This window comes from Erigeron canadensis, chromosome 1 (assembly GCF_010389155.1).
Source record: "Erigeron canadensis isolate Cc75 chromosome 1, C_canadensis_v1, whole genome shotgun sequence".
Classification (NCBI taxonomy): domain Eukaryota; kingdom Viridiplantae; phylum Streptophyta; class Magnoliopsida; order Asterales; family Asteraceae; genus Erigeron; species Erigeron canadensis.
The window spans coordinates 7,062,133-7,084,228 of record NC_057761.1 but is presented as its reverse complement, the minus strand read 5'-3'; the positions used below and the strand labels follow the sequence as shown (position 1 = coordinate 7,084,228).

General features: G+C 35.2%; 2 protein-coding genes, 1 long non-coding RNA gene and 1 pseudogene across 3 annotated transcripts; 1 reads left to right on the top strand and 3 right to left on the bottom strand.

Moving 5' to 3' along the window:
* Positions 1–2,017: 2,017 nt before the first annotated feature.
* On the bottom strand, positions 2,018–3,405 carry LOC122602128. Its single transcript, XM_043774886.1, has 5 exons — positions 3,333–3,405; positions 2,900–3,105; positions 2,704–2,808; positions 2,578–2,659; positions 2,018–2,487 (listed from the first exon to the last, which is right to left on the bottom strand). Exons 1-5 carry the CDS (start codon positions 3,403–3,405, stop codon positions 2,018–2,020), a joined length of 936 nt encoding a protein of 311 aa, XP_043630821.1.
* Positions 3,406–3,643: 238 nt separating this feature from the next.
* On the bottom strand, positions 3,644–6,398 carry LOC122602023 (annotated as a pseudogene).
* A 2,173-nt stretch (positions 6,399–8,571) lies between these two features.
* LOC122585814 (sorcin-like) lies at positions 8,572–19,049 on the bottom strand. The gene is made up of 10 exons (XM_043757937.1): positions 18,870–19,049; positions 18,722–18,780; positions 18,301–18,341; positions 17,733–17,764; positions 16,920–16,948; positions 15,889–15,925; positions 15,677–15,733; positions 9,008–9,084; positions 8,834–8,907; positions 8,572–8,747 (listed from the first exon to the last, which is right to left on the bottom strand). Exons 1-10 carry the CDS (start codon positions 18,951–18,953, stop codon positions 8,728–8,730), a joined length of 510 nt encoding a protein of 169 aa, XP_043613872.1. The 5' UTR covers positions 18,954–19,049; the 3' UTR covers positions 8,572–8,727.
* Positions 19,050–20,848: 1,799 nt separating this feature from the next.
* Positions 20,849–21,896, top strand: LOC122596116. Its single transcript, XR_006323292.1, has 4 exons — positions 20,849–21,029; positions 21,121–21,186; positions 21,251–21,425; positions 21,751–21,896. It is a non-coding gene; the product is annotated as an uncharacterized LOC122596116 (long non-coding RNA).
* Positions 21,897–22,096: the final 200 nt, after the last annotated feature.

The following is a 22,096-nucleotide window of genomic DNA, read 5'->3' as shown; positions in this document are numbered from 1 at the left end:
CCAATCTTTTTGTTACAATTACGATAATTTTCATTTTGATCGGATGCAATAAAGGGATAATGATATATGAATGTAGTGAACTATGACAAAATATCTACGTTATGTATTGATCTAGTCAGGGTTTATGTTATGTATAGAACTTCCAAAAAAGTCCAAAAGATACATGTTACCTGCTAATCTACAGGTTGCAGGTTACCAATTTTATTTCCTTTTCTTTTTTAATTACGTGACGTGATGAGTGAGTAATAGTGCCCACGTTTTCATTTTCTAAACTTCGGCAAACCTTTTCTTTTAACATATAATCCTGGTGCAAAGAAGCTTTTCATACACATATAATCCTGGTGTAAAGGAGCTTCACCTTTTCTTTTTAGTTTCACTTCCCTTTTGACTTTCTAAACTCCGACAACGAATCCTGGATCAATTTTAACAACAGTTTTGCTTTCTGTTTTGCGTGTGTGCTACACTCACTTTGTACAAGCAGCAACAACGGCGTCAAACCCCCCCCCCCCCCCCTCTTGTCGCTACTGTTCCGCCGCAGTGTTCTTACCACTACCAATCTTCACGACCAGATCTTCATGACCAACCACTGGTCAACATCAATCCCAAACAAAAATATCAAGATCCTAGACATAATCAACCCTAGATCTAAGAATCGAAGTTTAATTAACAGTTGAACACCTCATCGTCTTCTTCTTTCTTATGACTTGACAAAAATAGATTTCAAAAGTCCATATCATGTTTAATGGCGTATCATCACTGGACCGCAAAAAAAGTTGTTCTTTTTCTTTTTCTTAATCTAAATCTTCATTTTTGTATAATCAACTATTAAAGTTTTCAACTTTTTAATTTTGACCGCCATAACCTATGACGATGTACTGGTGGCAACGGGTGGTGACACTAATGGGTGGCAGGTGATGGTTATCAATCTAGAAGAAATGAGTGAATGGAGTGGTGGTAGTTGGGAGTAAATGAGATCGGGTTGAGAAATATATGTATGAATGAGATATACATACATATACATAGGTAAAAGTCCTGGTCAAACGTCCACGTCACAATTATTACTGACTGAGCACACCACGTAATTAAAAATAAAAGGAAATAATACTACTACAAGTGAGTCTACATTGATCCATGAAATCGACAAATATGGATATATTGTTTACGATGATGAAGAAATCATTCAAATTGGTTTTTATTTTCTCTTTTACGTACGTTATGTTTTATTCTTGTTGATAATGGATGTATTGTTCATGATAGATATATTGTTCATGAGAAATTCTGATTTTGATCAGATGCAATTAATAGTACAAGTGAAACTACACAATATTTTGTAAACATAGACGGATATCAAAAGCTTAAATCATATGTATTGTTTCTAATTATGATTACTCTTCTTTTTCTTCAGATGGATGAATTACAAAAAGGTGGATGAATTACAAAAAGGTGATACTGTTGCTAATAGTCAGTTACGAGATGGTAATAGTGCTGCTAACACTCAAGCTCTTGGAGATCGTTAGAAAAAAAATAGAAGCATGTCATTAGACCGAGTACATGAGTACATGGTGGTGATCATTGTTTTTATTTTTGGGTTTAATTCAGTACATGGTGATCATTTTCTTTTGCTGCATCTTTTTGTTTTTGGATTTAGTCTAGTAAATGGTGTTTTGCTGCATCTTTTTGTTTTTAGGTTTTAATTAGTTCAGTGCATGGTGATGATCATTGCATTTTGTTGCATTTTATTGTTTTTGGGTTTACCGTTGTTATACCGCTTGTATGTGTGGTCATGATGGGGATGTTTGGCAAAGTTAGCTGTAGCTTTAAGCTGTAGCGGTAGCTTTTCATCAAAGCTGTTAATAGGAGCTTTAGCTTTTTAAAAGCGTTTGGCATGTTAAATGTAGCTGTAACTTAAAAGTGTAAAATGACTAAAAAGGACAAAATATTATAACTATAAAAAATGTCATAAGTAAATGCAAAAAACACTTAAAAGCAAATTCAAATATAAAATGTTATTAACGTATCATCGACGACGTGCATCCCATATTAAATCAGCAATCTCACCACGAATTTGTTTCATCTCATTAGATGTTCCTTCAAAAGAGTTTTCAAAGTTTGTTGTATGACCATAAACATCATGAAGTTCGTCCTGTGGTATGTAATTTGGATGTTCTTCCATCATCACTGTAAACATCATGTCTTGTTGAGAACTATTCCGAATATAGTTATGCAATGCAAATGTAGCCATAATAACATCAATTTGAGTTTTCACGCTGTACTTGGGCATTCGATCAAGTATTTTCCATCGTTTCTTTAGAATTCCAAAGGACCTTTCAATATGACTTCTTAGAGATGAATGACAACGATTGAAAGCTTCTTTTTTATTTGTTGGTGCTTCATGTTGAAATTGAGATTGATGGTATCTTGTCCTGGAATATGGAACAAGATATCCTTTTCTATCTGGGTATCCTTTATCAACCAAATAATATTGACCTTGTAAAAATATTAAACATAAAAATAATAAGCATATTGTAATCTGTAAAAAATAATAATGAAATAATAAAATAATTATGTATGAGATACCTTCAGGTGGCTTTGAAAAATTCATTAAGGATATGTTTGTTGCATGCATAAAAACACGTGTGTCGTGTGCCGAACCCCCCACCTAACGGACACAAATGTAAAACACATATTAAAATCGCATGTTGCCATTGCATTGAAAGTAGATACTCCTTTTCTACCTATATAAGGTAGTTGTTGACCCTCGGAGATGCATGCCCCTATATGTGTACCATCAATGCATCCAATACAATTCTATACAAAATACATAAGAAAATAACAAGTTACTAAGTTATAGTATGAAATTCTAGAAACTAGAAATAAGAATGTATAAATAAGTATGTACCTTGAAATACGGCATGTATCTTTGGTCATTCACGATTTCGGGTGGTATGGATTGAAAAGTTGCATCTTTCGGCTTAATAATGTCTCGAGCTAAACCTTGGAAACCTTTACCTCTAGCAGTTATCGCCTCTAAAAAAAACTTCATGGAATGCTCTGCCGTCTCACCGGAATGTTGGAATCGCTCACCAACATCCCTATTTGAAACCCCTAACACAAGTGTATAAACAAATATCCCTAATTTCTTTTATCACTCGACTTTAAACCATAACTTGACTCTAGTTGTCCACATAATTTTCTGAACACATCTGGGTGCATTCTAATAGCATTTACACATCGTATAGGATTTTCATTTAAAACTTCATTCATCCAAATCTCTCATGTGTGGGGTGATGTCATGCATGGTTACTTATAATAGTGTGCGGCAACTAGATTACTTGTGGAGCATATATCCATAAAACAGTTTATGCAAAGCAATTTCTTTCTGTTCATTTTTGGTTCAATATCCATTGTAATCCTATACACAAAAGAAATTCAATAAACATGTGCTTATAATACAAATGCATCAAACAACATCCAAAAACTAATTTATATAAACACACAAATTTCATATAACGTTAATTCGAAGAAAACTCCATAAAGAAAAATATCCCAAGTAGAATAATTATCTAATCCAAACGACATAATAATGTAATAAAAGCACATAATAACTACATAATAAGTCATCAAATACTTAACAAATAAAGCTTTAGTCGAGGGAGTTTTGCTTATGGAGGAGCCAATCCAATCTACGGTTATCATTCGGCAGACTTATAAATATTTCTCTCTTAACAGGATTCTCAAATAAATCTATGACAAACATCCAAACATTATCACCTTCCATCATTTTTTCTTCCTCTACCATGCGTCCAATTATACTTACAGCAGCTTCAATACTAAACTTACTAGTTTTATTGTCACCCGAAACATCTGACTTTAAAAATTGTATAAGTTCTTGTTGATTAGCATTACTTTGACTTAGATGATCCTTCAACATTGTAGTTCCTGATGACTCTCTACCTTTACGCTTCATCTTAACGGGTTTAAGTTTGGTACTCATTTTTTTTTGTATGCTTATTAACCTGTTTTAAAACCCCACTTTGGTTTGAGGTTGATGCTCTGCCTCCATTTGCACCATCTAAAAACTCTTCGAAGAATTCGTCCTCTTGCCTTTCTAGGTTCTCAAGTCGGGAAGAGTATCCATTGTTGGCTTGAAAAACATCTACTTCTTCACCACTCACTACATCGTCGTCTTCAAGGTTTTCAATAAACACCTCATTTACACCACTCGGATCCATAGAAGATGCAACACAGTTCACGCCACTGGAAACCGCATCCGCAAATAGCTGATCCCATGCTTCTTGTAGTTCATAGATGGTTGCTTACTTCGTAATTTTCTATATTTACTATTTTCCTACAAAATATAATGGTTAAGTGCAATATTTCATTATAAGTAAATGCATATTAAGGGTTTGTATTATATTTTAAAATGTTTTCATATGTTACCTCAATTTTCTTTTTCCACCAATCGTCTGAGCAAATAAGCGTCTTTGTGCTCTCATCCCATCCAAGTCCAGTTTCTCCATTCTTTAGTGATTTCCAAAGATTGTAATCTTTTTTCATATTATCATACTTGTTCTTCAATGCTCCTTTACTAGGGAATGTGTGGTTAATTATTTTCTCAAACTCTGGCTGAAGTTCGACCCACTTAAAGGTGGAACTTCGACCATGCTTTGTAATATATTCGTTTAAGAAGGCACACAAAGACAAAACCCACAGATCTGGCCAATTCTCTCATAGTTCCTTGTCCTTATGTTTGGCCATCTAGCAATTGAAAAACGCAGGTAGCAAATAACTAATGAAATTCAAGTTAAAGTTACTGTTAAATCTGTACATTACCCTTAAAATCCAATGAGAGCAATAGATACTTATGGTACTTAAAACTTAAAAGTACTACCACCTAGATTGAACAGGGTTTACTTGATTCGTTCAGCTGATACATGTAACCTTACTGAGTTACTGAGCACTAGAAAATTATGCATGGGTCGAAATATTACAAGTATTATTACAATACAAATATACATGGATCTTACATCCATATATGGACAAGAGACAATGAAAGTACATGAAAGTTCAACTAGCTAACACAAGTAAATTTTCGTACATAGAAAGCTTTCACTGATATAAAAACCAAATAGAACCACATGAATGGTACACCACATAAGACGAAATTTTATATATAGACATGGATTTGTACATGCATATATATGTTCAAAATTAATGATCGATTAGCCTGGTTACTTTTAAATTGCATATTGGTAATTAGTAGTTAGATGGTTCCCGTAAGTTCAGACTTGAGGATTTTGTTCAGAGCAAATGGGCAAGATTTTAACAATGTAAGTATCTAATAAACTAAATTAATCTACAAGATACGATTCCATTATATGAACATATATTGTCAAACTACACTAATCAAGTTACATACCATCAATAGTAAAATAGGCTAGCAACTAGAACTTAACGTAAAAATAAAAATAAAAATAATATATGATCATAATCATACTCAAATTTATCAAATATAATCAAGAAACTTCAAAGAATTGTATAACAAATATATACTAAAAATTTAAAACCTAAATTAAAAATTATTACGGCACTTACCAGAAGAGATGAACAAGATAAGAGAATGGATTAGGGTTGCGTGTGATTTGTGTATGTATAACAAGGAATAAGAGTAAAAATAGGGATATATACTAAAAAGAGGCCAACGTGATTATAGATCTTGGGGTATATGTGGAATTTTTCATATTATAAGCTTTAGCTTTTTGTAGAACGCTTCTTTTGGTAGCATTTTGTTACAGAGCTTTTAGTATCAAAATAAAAGCTAAAGCTACTTGTTACCAAACAAAGCTTTTGACATAAGAGGAGCTTTTCATCAAAATTAAAAGTTAAAACTCCTAAAAAACTCCTTGAAAAGCTTGTGCCAAATACGCTCATCTTTTGTATATTTATGTAGTTATTGTTTTATGATTTTGTGATTTTGAAATGAAGACTCTAGTTTGACCAAAAAAAAAAAAAATCAGATAAAACTTTGAAATTTGATTTTGGAGAACTTCCTTATATTCTTTTGGAAGTAAGTAGGTAGTAAGGCCTGTCCCCAAGGCCTTCGTCGACCGTTCGTCGATGGGTTTTCGACAACGAAGCCTTAGGGAGCTATCTCGTCGACTGCGAATCCTTCAACGCTGTTCATCGATGTGAAGACAAGAGAATGTGGGCCAACTGGTAACGTAAACTAAAAAAAATTGATTTTTTCAAAAGTTTTCAAAATGTAAACGACTAGTTTCTTTTTTTTTTGTTTTTTTTTAAACTTTTCATATATATATATATATATACACTACCTTTTCGCTCACCTTCTTCACCACTTTCTTCACAACTTCTTCCATTTTCTCCACAACTCCTTTCATTTTCTTCACAATATCAACAAAATCTTTCACTCCCACTCTATCTCTAAACCATGTCAAACAACGAAAACCAAATTAACCATATTTGGAATCACTTTCTAGAAAACCCGATGCCGGCTATGTCGTCAACTAACCAAGTCCAAACAAGCCATGCTTCAACCTGATCCAACCCGCCTCCAATGGGTCCTCCACCCCCTTGCCTCGTTAACCCATATTCTCAAGCGTATTACAATCAAATTGGTTACAATCCAATTATAGGTCAAAATTGGATCGAGTCTCAACGTTTGGCGTTAGTCCAAGCTCAAATGCAAGCTCAAATGACGTTTGACTTTCACCACCACCAAAAACAAAGACCAAGAACGTCACAACCGCCATTGATTATCAATGAAAATGTCCCCGACAAAGATAGTGTCGCGTCTACCGATGATGAAGATGAAGTTGTGGAGGTGGGTCATGGGAAGAGACGCGCCACAAAACCGAGAGAGAAAAGGAACTGGGAAAATGATGATACACCGTTGTTGGCACAGTGTTGGGTGCATTGGTCGCAGGACCATGTGGTGGGTAATAGTCAGACAGAGGGTGTTTTTTGGAAAAAAAGTGGTGGAGATGTTCAACAGCAAAACGGTATACGCACCACGTACAAAGAGCCAAATATATGGCAAATGAAACAAGATTAAAAAGGGTGTTAAGGAATTTGGTGCGGCGTTGAAGAAGGTTAGCGAGCAAGGCCGACAAAGTGGGGCGGATGAGCGACAGGTGACTGACGCGGCTGTCAAACTATATAAGAAACAGACAGGGGAGAAATATTGGCATTACCAGAGTTGCTATGACCTTCTTAAAAACTTGTACAACTTTTGGAATGAAAACCAGGCCACGAGTAGTCGACAAGCTCCGGCGGTAGATTTAACCGCCGATGATGTTCCATTAGGCGGGACCCCCATTCCGACTCCCACTCCCATTCCCATCCCCACCCCGACCCCATTTGAGGCCTTATTTGGGCTAGACCCCATTAGGCGACCACCGTGTCGTAACGTTAGCCGTAGGTTGTCTAGTTCATCCAATGGCACATCGGGTCGATCTTCGGGTTTTGAAACAGCTCAATAGATTAGTTCTTATCTTGAAGAACAAAAAGATGCTTTGCGACGGGCCGAGATTAGAGATGCCATGAAGTTTTTAGCGAGACCAATTCCGACGGGCTTGTCGCAATACGACTTTGAAGCACATATGAGATATCGTCAATACTTGCAAGAGAACTTCGGTAGCTCGTTTTATGCACCGGCGACACCGGCGCCACAGCTGGGTCCTAGCCACGACCCGGAGGAGGACGAGGATGACCAGACCGCTGACGACGAGTAGTTTATTTTTTTAATAATCGTAATGTTTTATTTTTCCTTGCAATGTTTTATTTTTAAGTGTGTTATGTGTTTTATTTTTAGTAGTAATGTTTAATTGTAATGTTTTTTTAATTTAGTTGTAATGTTTTATTATTAATAAAATTAAGTTTAGTTTTAATTTTGTGTAAATATAAAATAAAAAATATAAAAAGTGTGGAAGAAGTGTGGAAGAGAGGTTATAGGGAGTGATTGTGGAAGAGGTGAATCAAGAGAGAGAAAAGCTGACGTGACAATGTGAAAGAAGTGTGAAAGAGGGTAAGGATGAAATGCCTTAAGGAGAGGCCTAAGTGGTCAACTACCGGAGACATTTTCCTCGTGTTCTATTTAATTTGAATGTGGGACTTAAAAGATTAACGGGACTAAAAGATAGGAAACGGGCTTAAAAAATCTTAACAGAATATAAGATATATGCTGTTTACAATATATATTATACCCTTTTAATTTTTGGTTTTTACACATTCAGCAGCAACAAAACAATTACGCACAAGGTAAGTTCATTAACTTATGGGAAAATATATTCTCCTGTTAGGAGTAGCACTGCTGCTCTCACAAACATCCCCCTAATTTTCCAATGTGATAAACAAATAATCATCCTCTGGATGTGAAGGCAATAGCAGCCAAGTAGATGCTGTTAACAACATGGTAGCTTTCCCCTTAAACTTGTATACATGGCACATTAGAAAGTGTAGTTCATTAATCAAAATGTTCACTACAATTACCGCAAATTGAACACTGCTGTGATTCTTGTTTACACATGTTAAATTGCGAAGTCAAAAGTCAAATTAAGTTCCAAACTACCTTAACCTCATAATAAAACCTCAAAATAATGTTTATTACATACATTGCGTTAAATACAGAGATATTGGCACCAACTGCAGAAAGTTGATAACGTATAAAATGTACAATACAATCCTTTACATGAAATTTTAAGACCAGCTTCATATTCTACAATTTGCAGCTGCAAAGGTTTTAATAACAAGCTTGTAAGGTGATTGTATAAGTAAGCAGATAACATCAAAAGATACTCGAACACAATAGACTCACTGCAGTAGATGAACTGATTCAGATCAAGGGTCACCATGCCTTGCTTGCTAGTGTCAAAAGAATTAAAAAGATTCCTGCACATAGCACATTATAAGATAAAAGGGTATTTAATTTAAATTCTTACATTTTTTGGAATTCAAAAAGGTATTGAATTCAAGTATGTGATCATCTTACCGGGAAGATTGTACAAATATACTAAGGGATATGAGATCATCCAGGCGAAACTTTCCGTCCTTTTCTTTATCAAAGCTCTGTAAATCAGAAAAGATGCCAAACAAAAAGATTACTTATATCATATTTGTAAGAGTTAATCACACAAATCGTCCATGTGGTTTACCTAAATAGTCACCTTTCGTCCTTTAAAATCAAAAACCTCAAGGATAGTCCTTTATAGGAGGATAAGGTTCACGTTTGGTCCTTCGACTATTTGACGGTTTTCTTCTCTCCATTAACACCGTCACGTGCCTCCCAATCGGGTGTTAATGGACCAAACTCGATCGTTCAAGACTATTTGACCGTCCATCTGGTGTACTTTTCGTAACATAAAGCCATAAAGGACCAAACTCGATCGTTTTCAAACTAATAATACATAAGTACATATACATGTGTGTGTGTATATATATATATATATTTATCATATTCTTCAAATTAACAATCCATTTTCCAGATCTATACCTATAATTATACATACATAACATCCATTTCTTAGATTTATATATAAATCTTTACTACAAAAAAAACCATTTCTATATTTATATGAATGTTTAATTTTTAGCTACAAGTTATGTTCATGTTATCAATCTTTACTTTGTATTCCAGATTTATATATATATACATACACATATAAATATATTAGTAGTGAAGAAAGATAAGGAAAGATGAATCAGATCTGAATTCTAATATCCATGTCCGCTTCATCCACTTTTCTTGATCCAAATTATTTGATCCAAACATCCCCTCAAAAATACAACCACCACCACCTCCTGTATACACCATCGGGTTTTCAACAAATCATTCAAGACTCCAGCCACCGCCACGTGTATTCCCAATCGGGTTTTCAACAAATCTTTCTAGACTCCAGCCACCACCGCGTGTATTTCCAATTGGGTTTTCAACAAAAACCTTGAAAACTCCGACCACCACCACTGTGTTATTCCCCGTCGGGTTTTTGCCAAAATCCTCTAACACTCCGGCCATCATCACCGTGTGTATTCCCCATCAGGTTTTTAACAAAATCCTTCAAAAGCGGTCACCTCCACCGCATCTAGATTGAACTTCAATATATAAAGATATAGATGTTAGTTTTAGATATTGATGGATGTAGAGTTCGATGTGACTTAGATCTAGAGTTGATTTTGGCCTTATTTTGAGAACCCATTATTTTATAAGAACCGTGAGAACCCCTAAATTTTATATTGGATCACATTTTTTTTGTTTATTCACATGTGAAATGTTATAAAAACATATGTTGCAGAAGAAATTTTTTTTCAAAACCTCGTATATAGCCATTTGTCACATGTGAACAGAAAACGTGAACAAATTCATTCATAAGTTCACAAAAGGCTACTTTGAAGGTTTCTTAAAAAAGTTTCTTCTACAACATACATTTTTATATCATTTCATGATGCAAGGAACCCGGATACCTTGTCACGACCCGATCCCGAGTCCGCCCCGGATCCAGAATCTAAAAAGTCTACAATTAGCTGGCAGTTTATCTTGTTTATTTTTGCTTTAAAGTTTAGTAGTTATCTTTAGTTTGCATGTGTTTAGTTATCTTATCTGTTGGGGAGTTTGTTAGCTAAGTTTTAGGCTTTGAAAAACCTTTATATACGTATCTTTTATGAATAAAAAGGGCAGATTGTTATTTGAATACTTATTTTCTGGTTTTGTCTCTCTTGTATGTTGATACAATCGGATTTGCGTGAGTAATATCGCATCAGGTGGTATCAGAGCAACTGAGATTCAATGGCAGGCCGTGATGATTATCGTCGCCGAAGCCCTTGTAGAGACGCCGACAGAGGCAATGAGGATGATGGACGTGACCCACGGAATATTGCAGAGATTGCAAGGCTACGACAAAGAGTCCAGGACTTGGAGTTGCAGCGAGAAGCTTGTTTTCAAGAAACTGATGAGGAATCCATATTCAGGGAATATGGAGAGCTCGACGGTAATCCTTTCGGTCGAGGGGGGACACCATGACACTCTGTGACTCAGATCCACTTCGAAATATGGGTCTGAAAATTGAAGTCCCCAAGTTTGATGGTCGGTTGCAACCTGACGAGTTCATTGATTGGATTAGTACAGTGGAGCGTATCTTCGACCTCAAGGACATTCCTGATTCGTACAACGTAAAAATTGTTGCTATTAAATTACGTAAATCTGCTTCATCATTGTGGGAGCATATAAAGAAAAAAAGGACACAAGAGGGGCGGCCGAAAGTTAAAACCTGGGATAAGATGAAGAAGTTGTTGCATGAAAAAATTTTACCTGTAAATTACTGGCAGGAAGCATTCCTGAATACCATAACCTAACAGACCTCCACCGTTGAGGACTTGATTGCTGATTTTGATAGGTTAAGAATGCGGTGTGGTGCCGAGGAAGAACACGTTATTGCACGTTTCTTGGGCGCCTTGCGTCCTGACATTGTTGGTGTTGTACAACTCCAACCCCATTGGAGTTTGAATGATGTATGGCGTCTTGCCTTAAAAGTTGAGAAACACATTAAATTGAAGAACAAAACTGTGATGTCCAAATCCACCCCAGTTAAAGCCGACTTTACCCGGGGATCTGTCCCTTCAACACCTGGGCCACAAATCAATCCAATCAAAGCTGATCGCTCAGGGGGAACCACCAGCCCACCCACCGGGTCGTCTCGTGTCACAAGGTGTTTTAAACCCCTTATTGGTTGTTGCGTGGTTGTTTATTTTGATGACATTTTGGTATTTAGCTCATCAGTTCAGCAGCATCTAGGGCATCTTCGTAAGGTTTTTTCTATTCTACATGATCAGAAGTTATATACTAACCGAGCCAAATGTCACTTTTTATCGTCAGAAGTTCTTTTTCTGGGTTTCCTAATATCACAGCAGGGTATTCGCATGGATGACTCTAAAATCGAAGCTATTACATCATGGCCCACCCCTACAACAGTCCATGAGGTACGCAGCTTCAATGGCTTAGCCTCGTTTTATAGGCGATTTATCAGAAATTTTAGTTCCATTGTATCACCCATGACTGACTGCTTGAAAGGTCATACCTTTACGTGGATTAAAGCTGCTAATCAGGCCTTTGAGGAGCTAAAGAAACGGGTAACCCAGGCCCCTGTTCTCGCCTTACCCAATTTCCAGCTCACTTTTCAGGTGGAGTGTTGCGTCAGGCCATGGTATCAGGGGCGTTTTAAGTCAAGAAAACTGTCCTATTGCTCTTTTTTTTAGTGAAAAACTCAGTGATGCGAAACAGAAATATAGTACATACGACAAAGAGTTTCATGCCATCATTTGAAGTCTTGAATATTGGAGGCATTATCTATTGTCGGGGGAATTTGTTTTATACTCAGATCATCAAGCTTTGCGTTTTATCAATGGGCAACACAAGCTTAATCCCCGTCACGCCAAGTGGGTTGAATATCTTCAGGATTTCTCTTTTGTCATTAAACATAAGGCTGGCATTACTAATACCGTAGCAGATGCTCTCAGCCGACGTTGAGCCCTTGTTACATCACTATGAGTTCAAGTGGAAGGGTTTGATATTTTTCGAAGCCTTTATCCAGGTGCCCCTGATTTTTCTACCATATGGAAAGCATGTCGAGCAGCCCCTTTCTATGGATATGTCATTCACGAAGGGTTCCTTTTTAAGGGTAGCCGACTTGTGTCCCAAAGTGTTCATTACGGGATGCAATTATCTTGGAAAGTCACCAAGGAGGGTTAGCGAATCACTTCGGGCGCGACAAGACAATGAAACTGGTCCAAGAAAGGTTTATATGGCCTCGGATGAATCTGGATGTGGCACGTGTTGTCGATTGCTGTCGCACTTGCCACATAGCTAAAACACCCCGTTCAAATGCTGGCCTCTACACCCCATTACCTGTACCCGCAGGGCCTTGGGAAGATGTTAGCTTAGACTTTGTAGTCGGCTAACCACGTATACAGCGTTCTAAAGACTCAATCATGGTAGTCGTCGACCGTTTCTCAAAAATGGCACATTTTGTTCCTTGTGCAAAAACATATGATGCTAGCCAAATTGCCCGCCTCTATTTTTCTGAAATTGTAAAGCTTCATGGGGTCCCAAAGTCACTCACTTCTGATCGGGATGTCAAATTTGTAAGCCATATTTGGCGTACGTTGTGGAAACGATTAGGTTCTCGACTTCATTTCAGCAGTGCTCACCATCCACAAAGTGACGGCCAAACATAAGTAACGAATCGTAGCTTGGGTAATCTTCTTCGCAGCCTTGTTGATAGCCATCCCCGCCAATGGAATGAAGTTCTTTCCCAAGCAGAGTTTGCATACAACAGATCCATCCACCCATAGGTCAACTGGTATGAGCCCTTTTCTGGTTGTGTATGGCCGTAATCCTTTTACACCTCTTGATCTTACTCCATTGCCAGCTATTGATCACTTCAGTGCTGAGGGGGAGGACAGGTCTCAACCAATAAAAAATATTCATAAGCAGGTTCGAGAGAAAATCAAGAACAACATTGTGTACCAACGGCAAGCTAACTTGAGACGGAAAAAGGTTGTGTTTCAGGATGTTGATCTTGTTTGGATCCACCTCAGCAAAGATCAGTTTCCTGGAGGTCGTTTTGGTAAGTTGCAGCCACGGGCCGATGGCCCATTCAAGATACTCAAGCACGTCAACGACAATGCCTACAAAGTTGATCTACCAGGCCACTATAATGTTTCTGCAACCTTTAATGTCGTTGATCTTTTACCATTTCTGCTAGAAGATGAGGACCTGTTTGACTCGAAGACGAGTGTTTTCGAAGGAGGGGAGGATGATGCAGGAACCTGGATACCAGGTCAAGACCCGAACCCGAGTCCGGCCAGATCCAGAATCTAAAAAGTCTACAGCTAATTGATTAGCTGGCAGTTTATCTTGTTTATTTTTGCTTTAAAGTTTAGTAGTTATCTTTAGTTTGAATGTGTTTAGTTATCTTATCTGTTGGGGAGTTTGTTAGCTAAGTTTTAGGCTTTGAAAAACCTTTATAATTATATACGTATGTTTTATGAATAAAAAGGGCAGATTGTTATTTGAATACTTATTTTCTGGTTTGGTCTCTCTTGTATTTTGATACAAACGGATTTGCGTGAGTAATATCGCATCATTTCACATGTGAATGAACAAAAAAAACATGTGAACATATATATAAATTAAGAGTTCTCATGGTTCTTACAAAAAAAAATGGTTCTCAAAATAAGGAAAATCTCTCTATATATATAGATAGATAGATCTGGTATTTGCATATATTTGGTTTGTTTTTTTTTTGTTGGTATTTTCATATGTTTTGTTGTTGTGTTTCGTTAAATTTGGATTTGGATTGTTAGATATTGGTTTGATTTGAGATTAAGTTTAAACAAAAAACTTGATAAAACGTATTATTTTGAATTTGCATTTTTGTTAGTTGGATTTTAATTGCTATTGCTGCTGTTGTTAAGAAATTTTTTCTGGTTTTGTTTGGAGGTTGAAGAAAAGGGTGAAAAGACTGAAATACCCCTCACATGGGAGGCACGTGAGGGAGTTAACGGAGGAGAGATGACGGTCAAATAGTCAAAGGACCAAACGTGAACCTTATCTTCCTATAAAGGACTGTCCTTGAGGTTTTTTATTTTAAAGGACGAAAGGCGACTATTTAGGTAAACCACAGGGACGATTTGTGTCATTAACTCTATTTGTAAAACACAAACAGATTTGATCTACAGGTCATGCATAGAAGCTACATGAGTTCTTATAAGCAATCAATTAGAGTTTATGAGCACAATGGCTGTTTCCAGCCAGAAAATTCCTCTCTTACTGGGAAACGAATTTTACACAATGTGGCTTTCAAACATTATGCATTTAATCTGAAAAACAATATCTTGCTAGTTAAAAAAACATCTAAATTACTGAGTACTCAATTATTTAATAAGTATGATATATATAATTGCATATAGATCATGCATTTATAGTAAGCTTACAATAATCAAACCAGCAATACTAGAAGTAGCGGGCTTTGGTTACCCTAAATATGTCAACTGAAACCAACTAACCTAGCTCTTTTCTCAGTTCAATTGCAATCGAACAAATTTAATATGGTAGTCTAGACACAGTGGATTTTCCTGGTTTCAGGTCTTCTAATTCCTGTACCAGTCTGGTTCAGTTTTGGTTCCGATTTGGTTACTCACCTAATAATAATGGGCTACTACATACTTTCCTTTGGCCAACTAAATCCACGGTGTCTCTGCAACACAAACTCGAACCACATAATAGCTCTTCCATAAAGGAAATTGGCAGGCCTCACAAGGATGGTCGTACCAACAAGGATTCAAACCATGGATGTTCCATTTTTTTCTTACGATTTGCTAGATAAAGGTAGAAAATTGACACGGAAATCCTAAAATGTAAATTGGCAAATTTATCGTGGAATGAAGTTGTTAGACAGAGGCCTATGTAGACTACATAGGGGTGGGTGTATTAAAATAGGCAACGAAAGTGCTTCCATTAATAAACAACTCTATGATTAGGGACTAGAAGAAGTAAGTACTACATAAGAATGACCTTCCCACTCAGAAGTCAGAACTATAGTTTTACTCAGTCTTATATTTTATAGCAAGTCTCATGTTAAGTAAGCAGCATATATATCATATGTACCTCACAGACTGTGTAAAATGCTGGAGAATCCAAAGAGATGTCGAGTTTCAGCAAAGCCTGTTATTAAGAACAAACTATAAGATAAAGAAAAGAGAAAACCAATCCATACAAATTTACCGAATGGAAGGTGGCATAAGATCTTGCATTTAAAAAGAGACTTATATTCACATCGTAAAGCCTTCACAGGCTCTGTATATGATCAGTAATCTTACCTTATACACGTCATCAGGAACAAGAAACCCATGGCCCCTGTGAGCAACAACATTATCAATGTTAAGTACTTAACCTGCTGAAAAGTATTATCCTAACATTGCTTGTTCTTAAACTTCAAAACAACAAAGATATGATGTTTATGCAAAAAAAGTATATAATTAATAAACAAAAATCAAAGGCCTACCACGACAAAGTCATGCAATATAACCATGTAATTTCTAAAACATGGATGGCTAATTAATGACAAATGATGTCAAATGCACCATGTAAGGATACATGATCACTTCACGAAGTCTTATGCCTAGAACAGTCCCAATAAAGTTACACAAATGTCTGTTTCATCAGGGAATGCTCAAGCATTTCAGGTCTCCTTTTCAAACAAGCTGTGTAAGTTCTTTTACAAAAGTTTCTAAGAAAGCAATGATGCTACTTAAACGCACACAGCAATCCATGTGCAAAATTTTCATGGACTTTTAATTCTAGGTTGAAAAATGTGCAACCTCAGCTTCAATATCATGAATCACGCTATTCCAGCCTTAAAAGGACCCCAGATAATGGCATCGAAAACACAATATAGTATTCAAATAACACAATGTTACTGTATATGCTTTTGTGATGATCAAATATCAAACCTTGAAATGGTTATAAATGAAACCAGGGAGAAATCTGCCTATTATAGGAAGCTCCAACCCTTGAGGATCTTTTTAGTCCCAGAACCTAGTGTGTTAAAATTATGAAGTCTAGAATCATATACGTGTATTGACCATTCTATGAGATAGAAAATACATAAAATCTCTTAAGATGCATCAGATAAGAAAATGCTATCTTAGAGCTTCAATGAAGCTTTTCACAAAATGACTACCTTACTGTTCTTGCTGGGTCATTGGAAGCTTAAAAGTTTCATATTGAGTAACTTTTATCAAATTCAATTTTTCAAATAAACGATTAGACACAAAAGGGGATGAAGAGAACATATAGAAAGCATAGATATCGATGTCTGGAACAACTCGAAGATAAATGAATACCATACCTTTCCAAATCCGAGAAAGCTTGTTGAACCTGGAACAAAGTCAAAAGTTTTCTAGTAAGATGGTTTTCTGATTTCCATAGAACTCAAAAACAGTTTATTATGCGCATAGTATTTATTTGTGCAAATATTCTAGGCTTCAAGCCAAATGCCACCATGGTTCTTTCAACATAGTGAAGTTCTTTGTTCGGTACTTCTAGGCATTAATCCAAGTCGTTACCTCTATACAAACTTTAGCAAGTATGATGCTTGTTTGGAAACTAAAAATAGCCAAGTATAATCATTACTTGCTCTTACATACAATCATCATGAAGACATTCACCATTATAAAATGTACCATAAAAATATGCCAGCTTTAGATATTAGAAGATTGTGAGACAATACCAAACAAAATTTATAGCATGCGTGATTGCGTTTGATTGTAAAATTTCAAATCATAATTATTAGTTCTCAACAAACAGATTAATAGTTTCATAAGAACATTTCTAAAGTGTGGCATGTCAGAGTTCTGTATCACAATAAGCAGCTAAAGTATCTAGCTTAGATACAAAAAAGATGGCACATTTTGACTTTTGAGGTCAAATCTATAAACTTCATAGTATCATATTTTTCTATGGCTTTGTGACTCAAATAGCCTCAAGTCCTAAACTTGTCTCCACCTCTAATACATGTGAAATCAACTGTAGTTTAATCTCATTCAGTGTAAAACTCTAGAACTAACACCAGTCTGAATGTTCCAAAAGTGCATGTGCTAAGAAACAAACACAGTAAATATAATTTGGAATAGCAGGGATTATAACATAGAGAAGTTCTAACCTTTAGAAGAAACTTGTTGAGAGCCACAAATTCTGAGGAGAGAAAAAAAGAAGCTAGGTCAAAAAGAGTGTAAGATAGATACCTACCTTTTGTTTGAATAAAAAAGATACCTACTTATAGCAAAGACTAATGTAACAAAAGTTACAAACTGACACCTAGAGTTTCTAAAAACTTCAGATTAAATTATGCTATAATACTATATTAAATTATGAAAACTAGCAAGGTTGGATAAAGTGGTTAACACCCTTGCCTCTGGACTTCACTCGACTTCACTGGACTTCACCTAGAGTTTCTAAAAACATCTAAAATGTGTAAAGGGGTAGTGTCTGCCATTATATCTATTTATCCAATTGAACCGAAAGCCACTAATCTAAAACAAATAGATTCATTTAACTGTAAGTTGTAGACCCGTATTATTATCATTCTACACTATATGAAACAATCCTTAAATAAAAACATCGTTATGTTCTTGTTTCTCCACTATATGAGACCAAATCTAGAACAGAAGAAGTTAATTATTTAACTTGATATATCAAACTGCATCAAAGCTTCAAGATGCGAAGCGTACCTTCAAAACTCATGGTTCCATTTCTGTCAAAATCGTACATCCTGTAGAAAACAAGAAACCTCCCTAATGATCACATGACAAACATGAGATATACATGTAACCATCATCATATAACACGAAAAAGGTACACTACACCATTTCAAGATCATGTCTGCCACTTTCTATCTAAAAATTGACTCGGGTATCTTTTAAATTCCAAGAAATTATATAAAGTTATAAGCTTTATGAACTTAAAGTTACCAAGTCCAAGAATTAGCTCCTAAAATTGCAAATCTTGACTGGAATTTCAAGATTGACATCAATCTAGTGGCCAACCTGATTCCCCACTCAGGCTAAAGAATAAAAGTACAACATAAAAGAAACGAAAAGAAAAAAGAAACATGATGGTAGAAAGTTGTACAGTATTAAAAGGGTATGGAACCTGATCATTTGTTGAACAATTGTGATGGGAAATTGTAAATTTCCAACCGCAAGGGCTCTCTGAAAAGATATATATATATATATATATAGTTTGGTCAATATTATAACAAAATTCAAATATATATAAAATTAGAGAGCTTAAGCAAAACCTGGAGTTGAATGGCTGTGATACTGCCTGTTTTGTCAGAGTCAACTCGGTCAAACCAGTCTTTCAGAACCTGTGTATTCGCCATTTCTGTTTGTCTGAAAATGGTCGCAAGGAATTATTATGTCGTAGGGCTTTTGTAACTCATCTCCAACAAGTGTCAAAATGGTTTTTAAGATTTGTTTTGGGCTCCCTTGGGCTCTTATTATGGACAATACATCTGAGAAATTGGATGTAGATTTTTATATCCTTTTGTACTAAAGGAGAAAAGTCGAGTGACATCATAAACTTGAGTTGTCAACAAAACAAGGCTTCCACATAGGAACTATTACATCAGAATATCTAAAATCTTTATACTCCATTTTCTTTCATCTCTTTATTTTATCTATATGAATACATATATCTATAAATCGAGTTGGTATATATATATATAAAGCTTCTGATGATAAACTTGATGATGATGACGACGACGACGACGATGATGATGATGATGATGACGACGACGACGACGATGATAAAAGAAAGATTGGTAACATGCTAGCCGACGGAAAGGGTGTACATATCAAAAAGTTAGTGAAATTACAGTTTTTTTTTCAAGTTATTATTGATTTCATGTGGGATTTGAAACTTGTTTGGAGGACAAAATTGAAGATAATTCATGTGTTTGATAAAATGCTTGAAAGAAGATGGATGGTGTTGCCTTCCAAGTGTTCGATGTAATGTCTCAAAAAGACATATAATCATATTGTGTTGTTTTTGATGGTTCTATATCTTTTAGGAAGGTAAGAGATTTAATTTGTGATATGTTATATGTTATTAGTATCTTATTATTTAATTTTATAACATATCATATATATGTTATTAGTATCATATATATGTTTTATTTGTTTATATATTATATATATATGCAACTATAGATATAGATATATGTATTTAATCTTGAAAATCAAATTTCATTGATGTTTTCAATATCTTATGTAACCTATAAAAATCAGATAAAAGCTTTGTGTATATCAATTTGATGATTCCAAGATGAAAATGGCTAATAAATTATATATTTTTATATATTTAGAGTTTTTTGTGGCTTTACTCTTATTTTTTCTTTTGTATGAATATTCAGTTGGTGACTTGGTGCAGGGGAAGAAATAGAAAAGATTTTTTTTAGCCAAAAGTTTGATGGGTTTATCCACTTTAGGTATGAATTTTCAGATTTTAATTTGGGGTTTTTTCTAGAAATTGTTATTGTGTAGTTGATTTTTTGTTTCTTAAATTGTTTGGCCAATGATGTTGAGTTTATGACAAGCTTTGTGAGGATTTAAACAATACCGATGATTGTTCATGTTTTGAGGATGATTAATATAAGCTTTGGATGTTTGATAACATATGTTTATAGGTAACAACCAAAATTGTAGGCATAGGGAAATAAAGGTATTTACAACATGAAAATGATGATGATGAAAAAAAGGTATATGAGTTTTTATTTATTATTATTACCTTTTGATAGATTTTAAAAAGCTACATGATTTAAAAAAGTCAAGCATTTGGTTTTATGACATTTTTGGAGTGCAAGTCTTATGATGGATTTATGTATCCCCTACAAGCATTTGGTATGTTTATGATGGTTTATAAGTAGTCTTTTAAAGATGGTTAATATGTTTGCTATGGAACTACTACATTTAAAAGGATGCTTATATTACTCAAAACTTGCTTATATGTGATTTTGTTGTTGTTTCAGATTTGTATTAAATGCTCCTCAGATAGAAAGGGAGAAGGGAGGTAAGCTCATGTTGGACTTCGAGTTCGAGTAAAGAAACAATGTTGTTTGATGATGACCGAAAGACTGGTGTTGGTTGGTTGTTTTGAGCTCAATCAAAAGGGGAAAATAGGTTGATTTCCAGCTTTAGGCATATAAAATCTGGTGGTGAACTAAGATAAGATCCTCTTTACTACACCTTTATTCTATAAATTGCATACCTTTATTTTATGTATGTGTTTATTTCCACTTTTGATCTCCTGATCAGTCTTGACGTGTTCTTATTGAAGTCAATTAATCATATGTTACTAATACTGTAGGTTACGAAGGGACTATTGAGAGGGCTTATTGTAGTTGCTGATTACTGGTCATGTGACTATTGAGAGGGATTATTTGAATGTTATCCAAAAGGTGTGCATCAGCTCTTTAACTTTGTGTATTATATAAACAACTCCATGTTTCATTACTCAGCTTCAATTTGTGTACTAATTATGCCATCCAGACAACACAGGATATCCATGTATGTTGATGATGATGATGATGAGGGTAGGAGCCGGTCTCTTGTCAGGTAAAAGGTGGTCGCTATTTATGATTGTACATTTGCATCATGTTTATTAATGGGCTGTGAGTAGATAACCAAAAGATTACCTTATCATCTGTGTAACAAGAAATACGCGAAAGTTAGAACATGGACGTGTTATCAAGTGAAACTCTATGCACTGATCAAAAGTGGTATGCTATCACCAGAGGTAGTCATTATAAAAAATCTTGATCCTGAAGTTGTAGTCGGTGGCAGGGATGCTTTGAGTAAGATATTCTACTCTCGCTTTTTTGACTGATAAAGTTTTAAGTCTAGAACTTGCAATCGAATATGAGAATATATATTACTGAAACATTTAATTAAGTACTTACGCTTCATTTCTATGATTTGATTGTTTTGGAATATTTATTTAATTGCTTATTACTCTGTATGCTTTCAAGATAAATTGTAGATTACCTTAATGATGTTTGGTAGTTATAAAACTTTATAGCTGATCATACTATTTCCTTTTACTGATTCTGTCTGAAAGATAAAGACATTTTAAGTTTACAGTTTTACCCATTGTTTCCAAATTGGTTATAATATATGCAGCTGAGTACAATTCTAAAGCTTCAAGTCTGAAAACAAGATTGAAGTGTATGAGCTTTTCAAGGACATGTGCAAGTGGTTAGGGTCATTAGAAATTGGATGCTCTAGCACTACTGTTGTAAGTATTCATTGTTTGATAACAAGTCTGTATGTTTAACCTTTTAATCTAATTGCTTCACTAAAGACCTACAATGTATGTAGTTGATAAGGTCATTGATAACAATAGTTGGTGCTATTTATATGAAATTGTTTTAATGGTACTGTGATGGAATTAATAATGGAATCCAATATATTAAATTTTCCCCTACTTGGCAAGTTGGCATTGCATATTCTGTTGCCAAATTTCAGC

What these genes read in the sequence shown, in the direction of transcription:
- LOC122602128 (XM_043774886.1), bottom strand. Translation starts at nt 3,405, where the DNA reads ATGGATATTGAACCAAAAATGAACAGAAAGAAATTGCTTTGCATAAAC. An exon ending in GATACATGCCGTATTTCAAG is followed by an intron (nt 2,809 to 2,899) that starts GTACATACTTAT and finishes TATTTTGTATAG; the next exon opens with AATTGTATTGGATGCATTGA. An exon ending in TTTTTCAAAGCCACCTGAAG is followed by an intron (nt 2,488 to 2,577) that starts GTATCTCATACA and finishes TATTTTTACAAG; the next exon opens with GTCAATATTATTTGGTTGAT.
- LOC122585814 (XM_043757937.1), bottom strand. Translation starts at nt 18,953, where the DNA reads ATGGCGAATACACAGGTTCTGAAAGACTGGTTTGACCGAGTTGACTCT. An exon ending in CATTTTACACAGTCTGTGAG is followed by an intron (nt 9,085 to 15,676) that starts GTACATATGATA and finishes TCTGATTTACAG; the next exon opens with AGCTTTGATAAAGAAAAGGA. An exon ending in GAATCAGTTCATCTACTGCA is followed by an intron (nt 8,748 to 8,833) that starts GTGAGTCTATTG and finishes AAACCTTTGCAG; the next exon opens with CTGCAAATTGTAGAATATGA.